The 12,367-nt window shown below is 39.2% G+C and overlaps 1 protein-coding gene across 1 annotated transcript in view; it reads left to right on the top strand.

Annotated features, from left to right (window-relative positions):
- CHUK (component of inhibitor of nuclear factor kappa B kinase complex) overlaps positions 1 to 12,367 on the top strand; it is a 169,713-nt gene that overhangs the window by 80,002 nt on the left and 77,344 nt on the right. The window contains 3 exon segments of the mRNA XM_030203200.1: positions 565 to 689; positions 4,249 to 4,356; positions 10,442 to 10,577. Coding sequence (XP_030059060.1) covers positions 565 to 689; positions 4,249 to 4,356; positions 10,442 to 10,577 — 369 coding nt within the window.

Here is a 12,367-nt window from a genome sequence, read left to right as displayed (position 1 = left end):
CCTTTAAGTCTTATATTGTAAATGGTTTCATTGGTTTTTTTTTTTGGTTTTTTTTGTTTTCATGCCAGGTTATGCTTGTTATTCTGGAAACAAGTCTGTGACTGGAGCTACAGTATATTTATTAATGACGTAGAATCTATTTTATTAATTTGAAGTTGTAATGTTAATACGATACAAATTTGGAATCTAAAATGTTCAGTTTACTTTTCTTGCCTCTCCTTGAACTGCTAACTATTTGTTAGCCTTGTTACTCTTAATATATTTGTAACACCAATTGTATTTCTTTACCCTGAAATGGCGATGCCATAACAGGACTTTGTAAGCCACATTGAGCCTGCAAATAGGTGGGAAAATGTGGGATACAAGTGCAATAAATAAAATAAAATATATTACAAACGTGAATGAGTTACCTTCATTCTGTGCAGTTGATCAGTCTAAATCATGAGTCTCCAGAAAATCAAGGATTAGCTTAGCATCATTGTAATTTTTATTAGACTTGCTGGAATAATAAATTGTATATTTAAATTTTCTCATATTAAAAAGGATTTTTGTTTTTTTTTCCAGGCTCCAGAATTATTTGAGAACAGGTCGTACACTGTTACTGTAGATTATTGGAGTTTTGGAACAATGGTATTCGAATGCATTGTGGGATTTCGACCTTTCTTACATAATCAGCAGCCATTTACATGGTATGAAGTATGTTGTAAGTGATATCACATAAAGTTAAAGGTACAATCAAAGCGGTTTACATATTATATACAAGTACTTTCTCTGTCCTTAGTGGGGCTCACAATGGTTGGCCCACTAGGAGGAGTGGCCTAATGGTTAATGCAATGACTTGGGAACCATGGGAACTTGGTTTGTTTCCCACCGCAGCTCCTTGTGACTGTGAACGAGTCACTTAACCCTCCAGTGCCCCAGATACAAAATACATGCCTGTATGTACTATGTAAACCACTTTGATTTACGTAAGAACAAAAGAATAGTCAAACTGGGTCAGACCAATGGTCCATCTAGCCCAGTGTCCTGTTTCCAACAGTGGCCAATCCAGGTCATAACTACCTGGTAGAAACCCATATAGTAGCAACAGTCCATGCAACCGATCCCAGGGTAAGCAGTGGCTTCCCCCATGTCTGTCTCAATAGCAGATTGTGGACTTTTCCTTTAGGAATGTGACCAAACCTTTTTTTAAACCCAGATGCTAACTGCTGTAACCACATCGTTTGGCAGCGAGTTCTAGAAGTCCTTTGACTGACACCATATTTCCTCCTATTTGTTTTAAAAGAATTTCCATGTAACTTCATTGAGCATTCCCCTAGTCTTTGTACTTTTTGAAAGAGTAAAAAAAATCTATTCCCAACTCAGAATTTTGTAGTCCCCTATCATATCCACCGGCCCCCTTAGCCATCTCTTTTCCAAGTTGAAGAATCCTAACCTCTCTAGCCTTTCCTCATATGAGAGGCGTTATATCCCTTTTATCATTTGATTGCCCTTTTATGAATCTTTTTTCTAATTCCGTGGTATCTTGAGATACGACGACCAGGATTGTATGCAATACTCAAGGTGAGGTAGCACCATGGAGTGATAGAGGCATTATATTATTCTTCGCCTTATTTTCTGTTCCTTTTCTAATAATTCCTTGCATCCTTCTTGCTTTTTTGGCTGCCGCTGCACACTGGGCAGAAGATTTCAACATATTGTTAGGGGTCCACTGTCTCCTAAGGTGGTCCCCTAACATCAAACAGCTATGATTTGGATTATTCTTTCAGAATATCAGCTTCAGCCATAATAACCAGGCCTAGTCTGGTTACATTCCTCGGATCTACATGAAAATGTTCATATTACACTGGTGGATGTGTCATGCACTAGCGGCTCCTTTTTTGGAGAGAAGGAAAAAAGGAGGCTGGACATCATAAAAGACCACTGCTCAACTTTACAACAATTAGCAACGGTTCAGCCAACTTCTTTCTCTTCATCTTTGTGTTCTAGTAGATTCCAAACTGCCTTCCTGCTTCAAATACAGATGCAAGGGGGCTGGGTGTACTACTACTTCCATTTCCACTGGGAAAGATGGGTTATGAACTAAGGTTACTTATGCAACTACTCAGTCATCCTTTTTTGGCTTCCCAAAGCCTACACAACAAAAGGTTTGAGCTAAATCCAGATAAATAGTATATAAAGATTATCCTCTGCAGTGCAATGCTATAGAACACATTCCTCTCCTCAAAAGAAGTGAAGGCTTCTAATCAAGGTACTTCTTATGCACAAGAAAACAGGAGGCCTGTACCTCATCCTGGATCCAAGACCTCAATCTTCCATTGTAAAGAAACATTTGAGATGAACACTCTTTCTCCATTCTGTCACTCAGGAAAAAGGGAGACTGACTGTGTATACCTTACATAACAAAGATGCCAGTACTCTCATCCTGATTCCATATCCACTGTCCAAAATTCTCTGCTTTCAGCTCTGAGGGAATCACTGCCAGTAGAAGTTGATCCCTTTCAGCCTTGCATCAGCCTCTAGTGTCTTTACCAAGTGCCTTGTAGTTGCTACCTTACATCTTCTCAAACAAAGCCATCTGTTTTTTCCTATCCTTTGACTCTAGCGGCATCTTCAAAGAACTTTGCATTACTCCTCAGAAGCTCCAGAGTCTGGGCTTTGTGATCAATTTCCAGAAGTCAGACTTATATCCGACAAACAGACTGTGCCCTTCATAGAGGCCATTCACGACTGTGTTTAATGGGCATTTCTGCCATTGGACAATACTACTAAGTGCTGCATGTTCCTCACAGCAACAAAGAGAATCCAAATCTCCCGCAAAAACACACAAGGAAACAACAAATCGAGCGGAAGGTATCCAGAAGGACCAGACTGAAAACACAGATGTTGAAAGCCAAAATGATTTATTGGGACCCTACACGGTCCGTGTTTCGGCCAAAAAGGCTTTCCTCAGGGGTCTTCAAATTGGCAAATACGAATAATCTTTCCAAAATTGCTTATAAGATATAACAATCTGGGCAAAACTAAGGATAAAAGGCGCTAGTGCTGTCCAAACATATTTGGAAGACTATGCTGTGTTTGGACAGCACTAGCGCCTTTTATCCTTAGTTTTGCCCAGATTGTTGTATCTTATAAGCAATTTTGGAAGGATTATTCGTATTTGCCAATTTGAAGACCCCTGAGGAAGGCCTTTTTGGCCGAAACACGGACCGTGTAGGGTCCCAATAAATCATTTTGGCTTTCAACATCTGTGTTTTCAGTCTGGTCCTTCTGGATATCTTCCGCTTGATTTGTTGTTCCCTGCATGTTCCTCGCACGCAGACTTCAACAGAAGTCGTAGCCGGAGACTACATATAGATGATTGGTTTTATGGCTGCTGATGTTGGGAAGGATTTTAGTTTGAGTTTCCTCTTAAATTTCAGGAGTAGTACTGTAATGTGTAAATTATAAATAATACCTGATTCTCTTTGAGCCAACCTTCCAGAAGGTAAATACATATTCAACTTTTCTGCCGTGTTCTTTTGGTTTTAAATTTCTTTTAGTTACTGATTTTTTTTTCCTTGTTTTTATCTATGGTGGATATATTTCTGTCCGACTTTTAGTGTAATATTCGCCCCGAAGCAGGCACTGTGGACGCTAAAACATGTTTGGCTGTCTTTACAATTATTGTTGAAGTCTGGATATATGTACCTTGAATCACCTTTCATTTTGATTACCTTTTATTAAAACTTCATTTGAGCCCTTTTTAAGCTGCTGGACTGCTCCTTTTATTTCCCTTTATAAAATAGGTGCAACATTTGCACTAGGCCTCTTGAAAACCTGAGTAGCTTGTTGTAAAATTTACTATCAAAATGTAATAAGCGTAAGCTTTGTTTTTATTATAATTTATTAAAAAAAAACATTTTAGTGAAAAAAAAAAACACCAACTTGCAGTACAGACCCTAATTAGTAAAATGCATCTTTTAAATGTGGGTTAAATAATTAAGTGAAAAGGGGGATTCATTAAAATCTTTCCCAAGTAGTAGCAATATGTTTGTATTAATAAAATAATAATAATCATGTACTGCTGCTTAAAGATGTTTTGTTTCTATTTTGGAATAAGTCTCATTCTAATAATCTGTTTGTTTTGTTTCATGTTACATCAGGCTTCAGGTCCAACTATTGGTTTGGCTACTAGGCTTATTGAAACTGTATAAAATGGAGGTTATATATTGTTTTCTTGATTATTTGTCTTGGAACATTTTATAGGCATGAAAAGATTAAGAAGAAAGACCCAAAGCATATTTTTGCTGTTGAAGAGATGACAGGAGATGTTCGCTTTAGTACTCATTTACCACAGCCAAATAGCCTTTGTAGGTAAGTGTTCTAGAAGGTTTAAAATTAGGGCTGTCCATTGGTTAAAGGGCTCAAGAGCACGATTAATCACGCTTAAAATTTTTAATCGGTTGGTCATGTGATCCAAATGTAAAAGAGTTGAAATAAATTTAGCATGTACATGTGGAGGCGTATTTTCAAAGCACTTAGACTTGCAAAGTTACATAGTAACCAGTGGAACTTTGTAAGTCTAAGTGCTTTGAAAATGAGTTTTACTTTTTTTTTTTTTTTTAATTGATCCTAAACATTTAACTAGTCTCCTCCCATCTCCCTCCCCTCCCTTGCCTTCCCTCCCCTGGCACTATCTCCTCCCTTCCCTCTATCCATGTTTACCATTTTTCTCCTCTTTTTTTTTCTTCCCTCTTTTCTGTGGGCACCATCATCCTTCTTTGATTTTTCCTTCTTCCGTCTCTTCTATGGGCGCCATAGCCCTTCTTTGATTTTTCCATACTGCTGTGTCACCGGTGCCAAAGCCTCTCTGTAACAGGAAGTTCTTCCTCCTCTGACAGAACTTCCTGTTTCAGAGAGAGGTTTGGAGCCAGGTGACACGCAGCATGTTTTGAGTGCAGCGGCTGTGAGAAGCAGGGAGAAGAGTGTGCCGGAGAAGAGAGAAATGCAGGCAGAGCAATACTGGATGTTTACAGGTGGGGGCGAGGCATTAACTCACATAAAAAATTTTAACACGAGTTAAACATTTAATGCATTAATCGCGTTATTAATGCGTTAAATGTACAGCCCTATTTAAAATACAGTTGTGGTCAACCAATAACATTCCTGAGTTACCTCTTGTGATGCATCTGCTGTTATGGTATATGCTGTTGTGTATGTGTCCATAAGTGGTGGAGTGATTCTTTCCTTGACTCTCTTAAAAATGTTATGAACAGAAAAATGTATTAAGCTTCTTAAGGGTCCTTTTACTAAGCTGCGGTAAGTGCTAACGTGAGCTTACTACAACTTAAAATAACTTTCCGCAGGATGTGCTCAGGCATACTGTGCATGCAAATTTTTTTTTTATTCTTAAAGGAGGAATGTCTGAAGGGACAGAGTAGGTATTTGTACACTAATCAGCACACCTGCATTACCATGCACTACCTGGTTAACTCAGGATTACCACATGAGCCTTTACTGCCTACAAAATAGGTGTTTGTTTTAATGGCCGCATGCTAATGGAAACACCCACATAAGGGTGCACTAAGGCCACTTTTTACCACAACTTAGTAAAAGGACTCCTTAATTTATAACAAAGCAGATCAGTGGAATTAAAACACATGTTTTTTCAGATGATATTCTATTAATAAAGTGTATGTGTTTGTTTTCCACAGCTCTGCTTTGTTGTTTTCCATCTTGGAGTTTGCGGATCGACTGCCTTGTTATTTTCTTGGACCCTTCTTAATTTATAGACTACTAGCACAACAAGAAAATAATTTCTAAAAGAGCTTTACATATTAACATTCAGTCACCACAGTTGCAGTTAATCTTTTACAGATGTTAAAGTTAAATTGATATGTCTAGCTTGGATTACTTCTTATAACGCAGGAGGATTACCATAATTTGTAAACTATAAGCAGTACCTGACAAATGTCAAAAATTATTCTCTTTAAGCAAGTAAGAGTGATCAGCCACTTGCAGGTGATACCATGTAGTAATCCTGACTCACTGCAATTCTGATACTGTTTATGGAAGCATGCGTGAAACTTCCAGCACCAGTGCTGCACAGGCTCCCTCAATCTCATTTCAACAGTAAAACTGACTTGAAATGATTCAACATTCCTGTGTTTTGGGCATTGTCTTTTGCTTTGTACTTGGGCCTGTTCAGACACCTTGATAGCTTCCTTTTTTATTCAGAAGTTGCCATGTCACAGAAGTTTGCTTTTTTAAGCAAAATATTTGATTTCACTTTTTTCTCACCATGTCATAGAACCAAGTAAATGGCTTCAAGTGGTGCCTCCTGTGCAGTTTCAAGATTCCAAAAAAGATCATGATGTCCCCAGTTGTAGCATTTCTGCTGAGATATCTATGACTGTTAAGCTCTTAAGACTGAAATTTTAGACATCTTTAGCTTGATTTCAAAGACCGATACAACCTCATCAGCATCAAAAGACCCAGAAGCTGCACCATCCACTGGCAGTCCATCAGCACTGAGGGATCAATCATCATCCTTGGAGTCAAGATTCAAGAAAAGGCCCAGGAGCATGGAGCTATCCCTCTACTCCACCTGATGCATGAAAGGGAGTTTTTTTTTTGCATCAAGGAGACATAGTACTAAGCATTGTGTACAGGGAATAGCATGAAAGCATCATTCTTCTCTAATACCAAGTTAATCCCCTCTTGCAACAATATCACTGTCTTCTAATATAAAGTTCTGATTTTGACCTAGGAAGTTCTCTATTCTTGTAACCTGCCTACCCTTTCTTCCAGTATTGTCCCTTATAGACATTGTCGATCTTTGCATTCTTCCACAGGATATCACCTATCTATTCTTCCCGTCCATTGGTCAAGATTAGAATTGACATGTCATTCCATGTTCTCTGTTCCCGTTCTTTGGAATTCACATCCTTCTGAACTTAAAGCTGAATCTTCTTACCTTAGATTCAGGGCTTCTCTGAAAGCTCACCTATTTACCTGGGCTTTTGGCAGCGTCCTGTGAAGCGGGTGGGTAGCCGTTCAGCAGTGTGTTCACCCCATTTTTGCATCCCTTGCCCTTCTTTCCATTCTTTCCCTTTCCTGTCAAAAGTTGGACTTTTCTTTTGTTGATGTTTGTTATTTATAAACTGCTTTTGATTCTTGTTGTGAAGGGGGGTAAATCAAGTTTTTTAAACATTAGTGTTCAAGCCCCAGTAACTTGGAGACTGAGATCATTGGCTTTACTCATCCCCAAGTAACTTTATCCAGAGTTAGGTTCAGCCTCTTTTCTAGTGACTAAACCTCACTGGTCTCCAAGAATCCAGTGCTATATCTTTGGTTACAGCGGAGGATGGTTCCACCAGTTTTGGCATGAGTGGCCTTTAAGCAGGAGCTGGATAAGAAGTTCCCTGAGGCTTTAAGTACATAAGTATTGCCATACTGGGACAGACCAAAGGTCCATCAAGCCCAGCATCCTGTTTCCAACAGTGGCCAATCCAGGTCACAAATACCTGGCAAGATCCCAATATCTCAAAGAGTGCAGAAGCATCAGCATCAAGCACATATGTATCAAGTGTGGAGCCTGTAGAGCCAGTGCTGCAAATTCATGCCTTAGTTTTTGCCAAGTATTGAGTGGATCTTTTGTTAGCATCAAAGCCATAGCACCATGACTCTGCTTGAGTGCTAACTGTGCCCAGTATTAGACATAGCAGGAAGTTTTTCTTATATTTCAATTATCCTTGATCCCAAGTTTATTACAGTCACTGGTGAACCTTCAAAAGATGAGATTGACAGGGTTGATGGCATCTCAAAACACCTCGGACATGTTACATCTGAGTAGTCGTGAGATCCATTTTTCAGGCCTTGTACTGTGAACAAGAGCCAGGCCCCAGACCTCCCCTTATACTCTTCACAGGCTAGGAGTAAACATTTACTGGAAGATCTAATCTGCTTAGCATTGATGGAAAAATGGCCATTCCTTTTCATTTGTAAGTGGTAAGGTGAGAAATCCTAACAGCAGACAGCCAGATAGGCATGTTCTACATGATGTGCAGTGCACTAAATCTAAATTATGTCATAAAAAAAATATATATATATATATATTATCCCATTAGCTTTGGAATGTACTTATAGGAAAGAGCCCTATAAGATGGCTGGCTGCAGACTCGCCTTCCAAGTAGTCATGTTCTACTCAAACAAGAAAGAAGAAACATGTTCAGTACTTCTATGTCAAGAAACCGTTAAACTGTGGAACTGGGCTGTTTTTCCTCACAAAACAGCACCAAGTATCATGTCTCTGCAAAGAGAGACTACTACCTGGCAGAGAAATCGAGTTGGATCCTAGATTTCCATGAGTAGTTCCTGGAATGTGTGAAAAAAAGTGGGAGAGTGACGAAGGATGCCAGAAACTTGGTCGCTCTCCCACTTTTTTCACACACTTGTTTCTACCGTGGGGCGTTTGAGTTCTCCGTTTTTTGGCGGATTTCCTCTCTTAGTTCCTGGAATGTAACAGACAAGATTTTTCTCAAGTGGGCATCATCCAAGAATGACTTGTTTACTGCATCGTTCCATTCTTTTGTTTCAAGAGGGGATCAGAAGACAGGCTAGTGTCAGACCCTTCTCTCTTCATTGAAAACCAGGTGTTCTTTATGCATACCTTCTAGTGTACTGAAAAACATTTAGTAAAGCTTGAGGTCCCATGTAGCTCCATCTTGGCTAACACAGATTAAGTTGCCACTCTTTTGGGTGTTATCCATTAGAAAATCACTCTAGGGAATCTTCCAAATGATTATACAATATTAGGGAAAACTGCATTATCCCATCATCTACTTGCTGGATTTTCAGTTTGGATGCTGATTGCAAAATAGTTTAGTCTTGGGCTTCTCCAGTAGAATATTTCTGGCTTCTAGAAAGGAGTCCACCAGAAAATCATATAGCTTTAAATAATTAATGTTCACTGTCTGGTATGAGAGCAAAGCCTTATACCCATTTTCATATCCAGTGCAAAAACTACCTGAATACCTTTTATATGAGTTGGACTCTGTTCTAAAAGCCAGCTATGTTCTCCATAGAGAGTTAGTCATGCATTCCTTCTTAGCTACCCCTTTTGAAGCTGCGTTCTTTATTAAATGAGACTTGGGGAACACCGCATGACAATTGAGGGGGGAATTCCTATATATGTTCGGTAAGGCTGGCTAGGCTTTTCCATAGCAATGTAAGAATTGCTCCGCATTGGCACCATTGGTTGACATCACTCACTTGTGTGCCTTTATTATCCACTGTGTGCAGGAATGTACTTGTTACAGGTAGACTTACATTAATTAGTACCAAAGCTACTTGGTCCAAACCTTTGAAATCGGGAGATGACTCTTCCAGTCAGCATATTTAGTGATCAGTGAGTTGTAGATCCAGGTTTGTTTCCCTTAACTCATATAATTGTAATTCTGTACTAAATGTAAATCCAGTGTTGCAAGTAATAATAAAAATGGCACAGGTTTTCATGTACTAAAATAATAGTTTGATATTTTTTCCACCGTATCTTTAAAAAAAACAGTTTTGAGAAATAGGACCTTAAAGAATATGATTTGATATATAGTAATAGTAGATAGAGGTTAGTGAATGGCAATTCTGATCTACTTTTCGGTGTAATTTTGCAATGGTATAAGTTAAAAGAAAATTAGAGAATGTGCTTGTTACAACTTGTGTTTTATTTATAACTGCGGAACTGAGGGAGATACATGGTATAATCTTTTAAAAATAAGCCCATTTTGTTAAACTAATGCTATAGCATTCAGTTATTTTGTAGTATTATATAATGGTTAGATCAGTGGTTCCCAAACCTGGTCCTGGAGGCACCCCAGCCAGTTAGGTTTTTGGGATATCAACAATGAAAATTCATGAGATATTTGCATGCACTGCCTCCTCTGCATGCAGATCTCTCTCATGAATATTTATTGTGGATATAGTGAAAACCTGACTGACTGACAGATGCCTCCAGAATCAGGTTTGGAAAGCACTGGGTTAGAAACAAGGTCCACTTTAGTATATGTTTTTTTTCTTTTCCTTTTTATAGCATGCCATCTTCGACACCTCTCCTCCAGTGCCGTATGCCTGAGTAACTACAGTAACCTTTGCCAACCCTGTGCCTAGAACAGTGGCAACTCTTAGGTATTCCTTTAATGCTGCTCATTGGCTGGCAGGAGCCACAACTTCAGTAGCTAGCTGCCCTCCCTCCTTGCCTGCATCACTCCATAGTAAACTCAGGCCTGTTTGGTCCTGGTGAATGGCTTTCCACTGCAGCCGTTTGTCTTTTAGATTGTTGAATGGAAATGCTATCCCGTGTCTTCTAGGATTTTTTGCTAAAAGTTGTAATAATTTAAAGGAACAGTTTAACCCATCAACAAAGTTAAAAAATTGTGTAATGTGTGTTCATTTGTCATCTTAGTATTATCGTAGAACCCATGGAGAATTGGTTGCAACTTATGCTGAACTGGGATATGCAGCAGAGAGGTGGAGAAACAGATCTACATTCAAATCGTCCTAAATGCTTTATATTAATGGATCATATACTAAACTTGAAGGTTAGATTATATTTTATAATCTTGAATAATATTCAGTCGAATGGATTTTGTTATATCCCAATATGACTTAAGTTTTGAATGGACAGTTTTCTTCATGTTTGGCCTTGTGAGGTCAGGCTTTTAGTGAGTGCATTCAGTTGCTTAACCAGCAGAGAAAGAAGATGCTCATAGTATTGGGGCCCTTTTCCTAAAGCTTAGTGCGCATGCTAATAGACATAAGTGTGCACTAAGTGCCATGTGACCCATAGGTATAAAATAAGAAACTTGGCACTTAGTGCATGCTAAGCTTTAGTAAAAGGGCCCCATTGTTTGGAACACTTTTGAAGGCAATTTTCAAAGCCATTCTGGTGGGTAAAAATGTTTTATTCATAGAAATGGACTACTTGAAAATTAGAGGCTGACTGAAACCAGCGATTTTGGTTCTGGATGAAACTAAATAAGCAAGTCGCTGCTGCTCAGGCCATTCCCACAGCCACCATTTTTTTTCAGTGCAGAGAAAGGGGCCAAGAGGCACTGCTGCACCACCAGGGCCTCTACAAGATAGGCCTGGGGAGGGCCTACTGGGGGGGGGCAAGGAGGATGGAGTGGTAGGAGGCCTGGGGCTATAGTTTCAGGTTTCTCGAAACCCAAATTTTAGGCTGCTTTTGGTGCCAAGATCGAAATTCAGTCAGCCTCTACTTGAAAACCACGTACCCTTTATGTAGGTAAGTGTGCTGCTAGTATAATTTGCATATTTTTTTAACCTGGAAGGTGTTCCATGAAGCAGGGTTTGAAAGAATTTTGTTTATTTTGAAAAGCATTTGTGTTTTGGTTGGAAAATAGTTGCAGAAAACAAGAGTTGCAAGTGTCTGTAGGTCCTTTCCCCCCCCCCCCCCCCTCCTGCGCTTTATTCAAAGTGAAAATTGTTGCAGAATCCAAGGGTAAAAAGTATTTGCAGACTTTGCAGCTATGGGGACAGTATGGAAATTGCTCTCTGAGGATAATTTTATAACTGTATGCATACATAAAAAGGTGCCATTTGAAAGTTACACTAGGGAATTCATGTGCTTATACTTATTGTCTTTAGCATACAGAAAATTCCTGGGTTAATTCATGTATATATTGTCAACATTTCAAAAGTATGCATGCAAATGCAGTCTCCTCCCCAGCACTGTTCCAGTGAAACCATCTACTCGGGCTGAGTAAACATACTGTATGTTTGCACAAACTGCATGTTAGGTTGGCAGTTTTATAAAAGCTACTTCCTTGGATAGAGCACTGTTGTAGTTGTGGAAATGTGTTTCTAAAATCACCTCTTTAGAGAGTAATTTTCAGTGTTGTGCACACAGATTTCTGGGAGGTGTTTTCTAGGCATCATTTCGACACTCCTTCCTTCCAAGCGTATGTGCATTTCTTATTTTAGAATGGCAATACACATGTACAAAATGTGGAAAGTTTCTCCGTGAGCATTTACACCTGCTTCAAGTCATGCCATTCTTTTACCTTCTCATTTGGACCTGGACTTATAGGAAAATGTGAGGGGAAATTTGCTTGCCCCTCTTGTTTTTAACACCATCTGAATATGCCAAAGGTTTGCATTTTGGAACTTGGTTTTGTAATCAGTTCTCTGCGGATATGCATTTTACAAAATCTGCCCTTCCTTATCAGCTAGGCCAATTCAGACATGTGGGTTGTGCCCCCAACTTAGCAGATGGAGGCAGAGGACACTACTGAAAAGTAATATCAGATGCATAAGTAGTGGTGCAGCCCTGAAATCCTATTTACCTGCCTCCAGCAGGTGGTTACAGTTT

The sequence above is a fragment of the Microcaecilia unicolor genome, chromosome 5 (assembly GCF_901765095.1).
Source record: "Microcaecilia unicolor chromosome 5, aMicUni1.1, whole genome shotgun sequence".
Lineage (NCBI taxonomy): Eukaryota > Metazoa > Chordata > Amphibia > Gymnophiona > Siphonopidae > Microcaecilia > Microcaecilia unicolor.
Note: the sequence above shows the minus strand (reverse complement) of the source record. Positions and strands in the feature narration are given on the sequence as shown.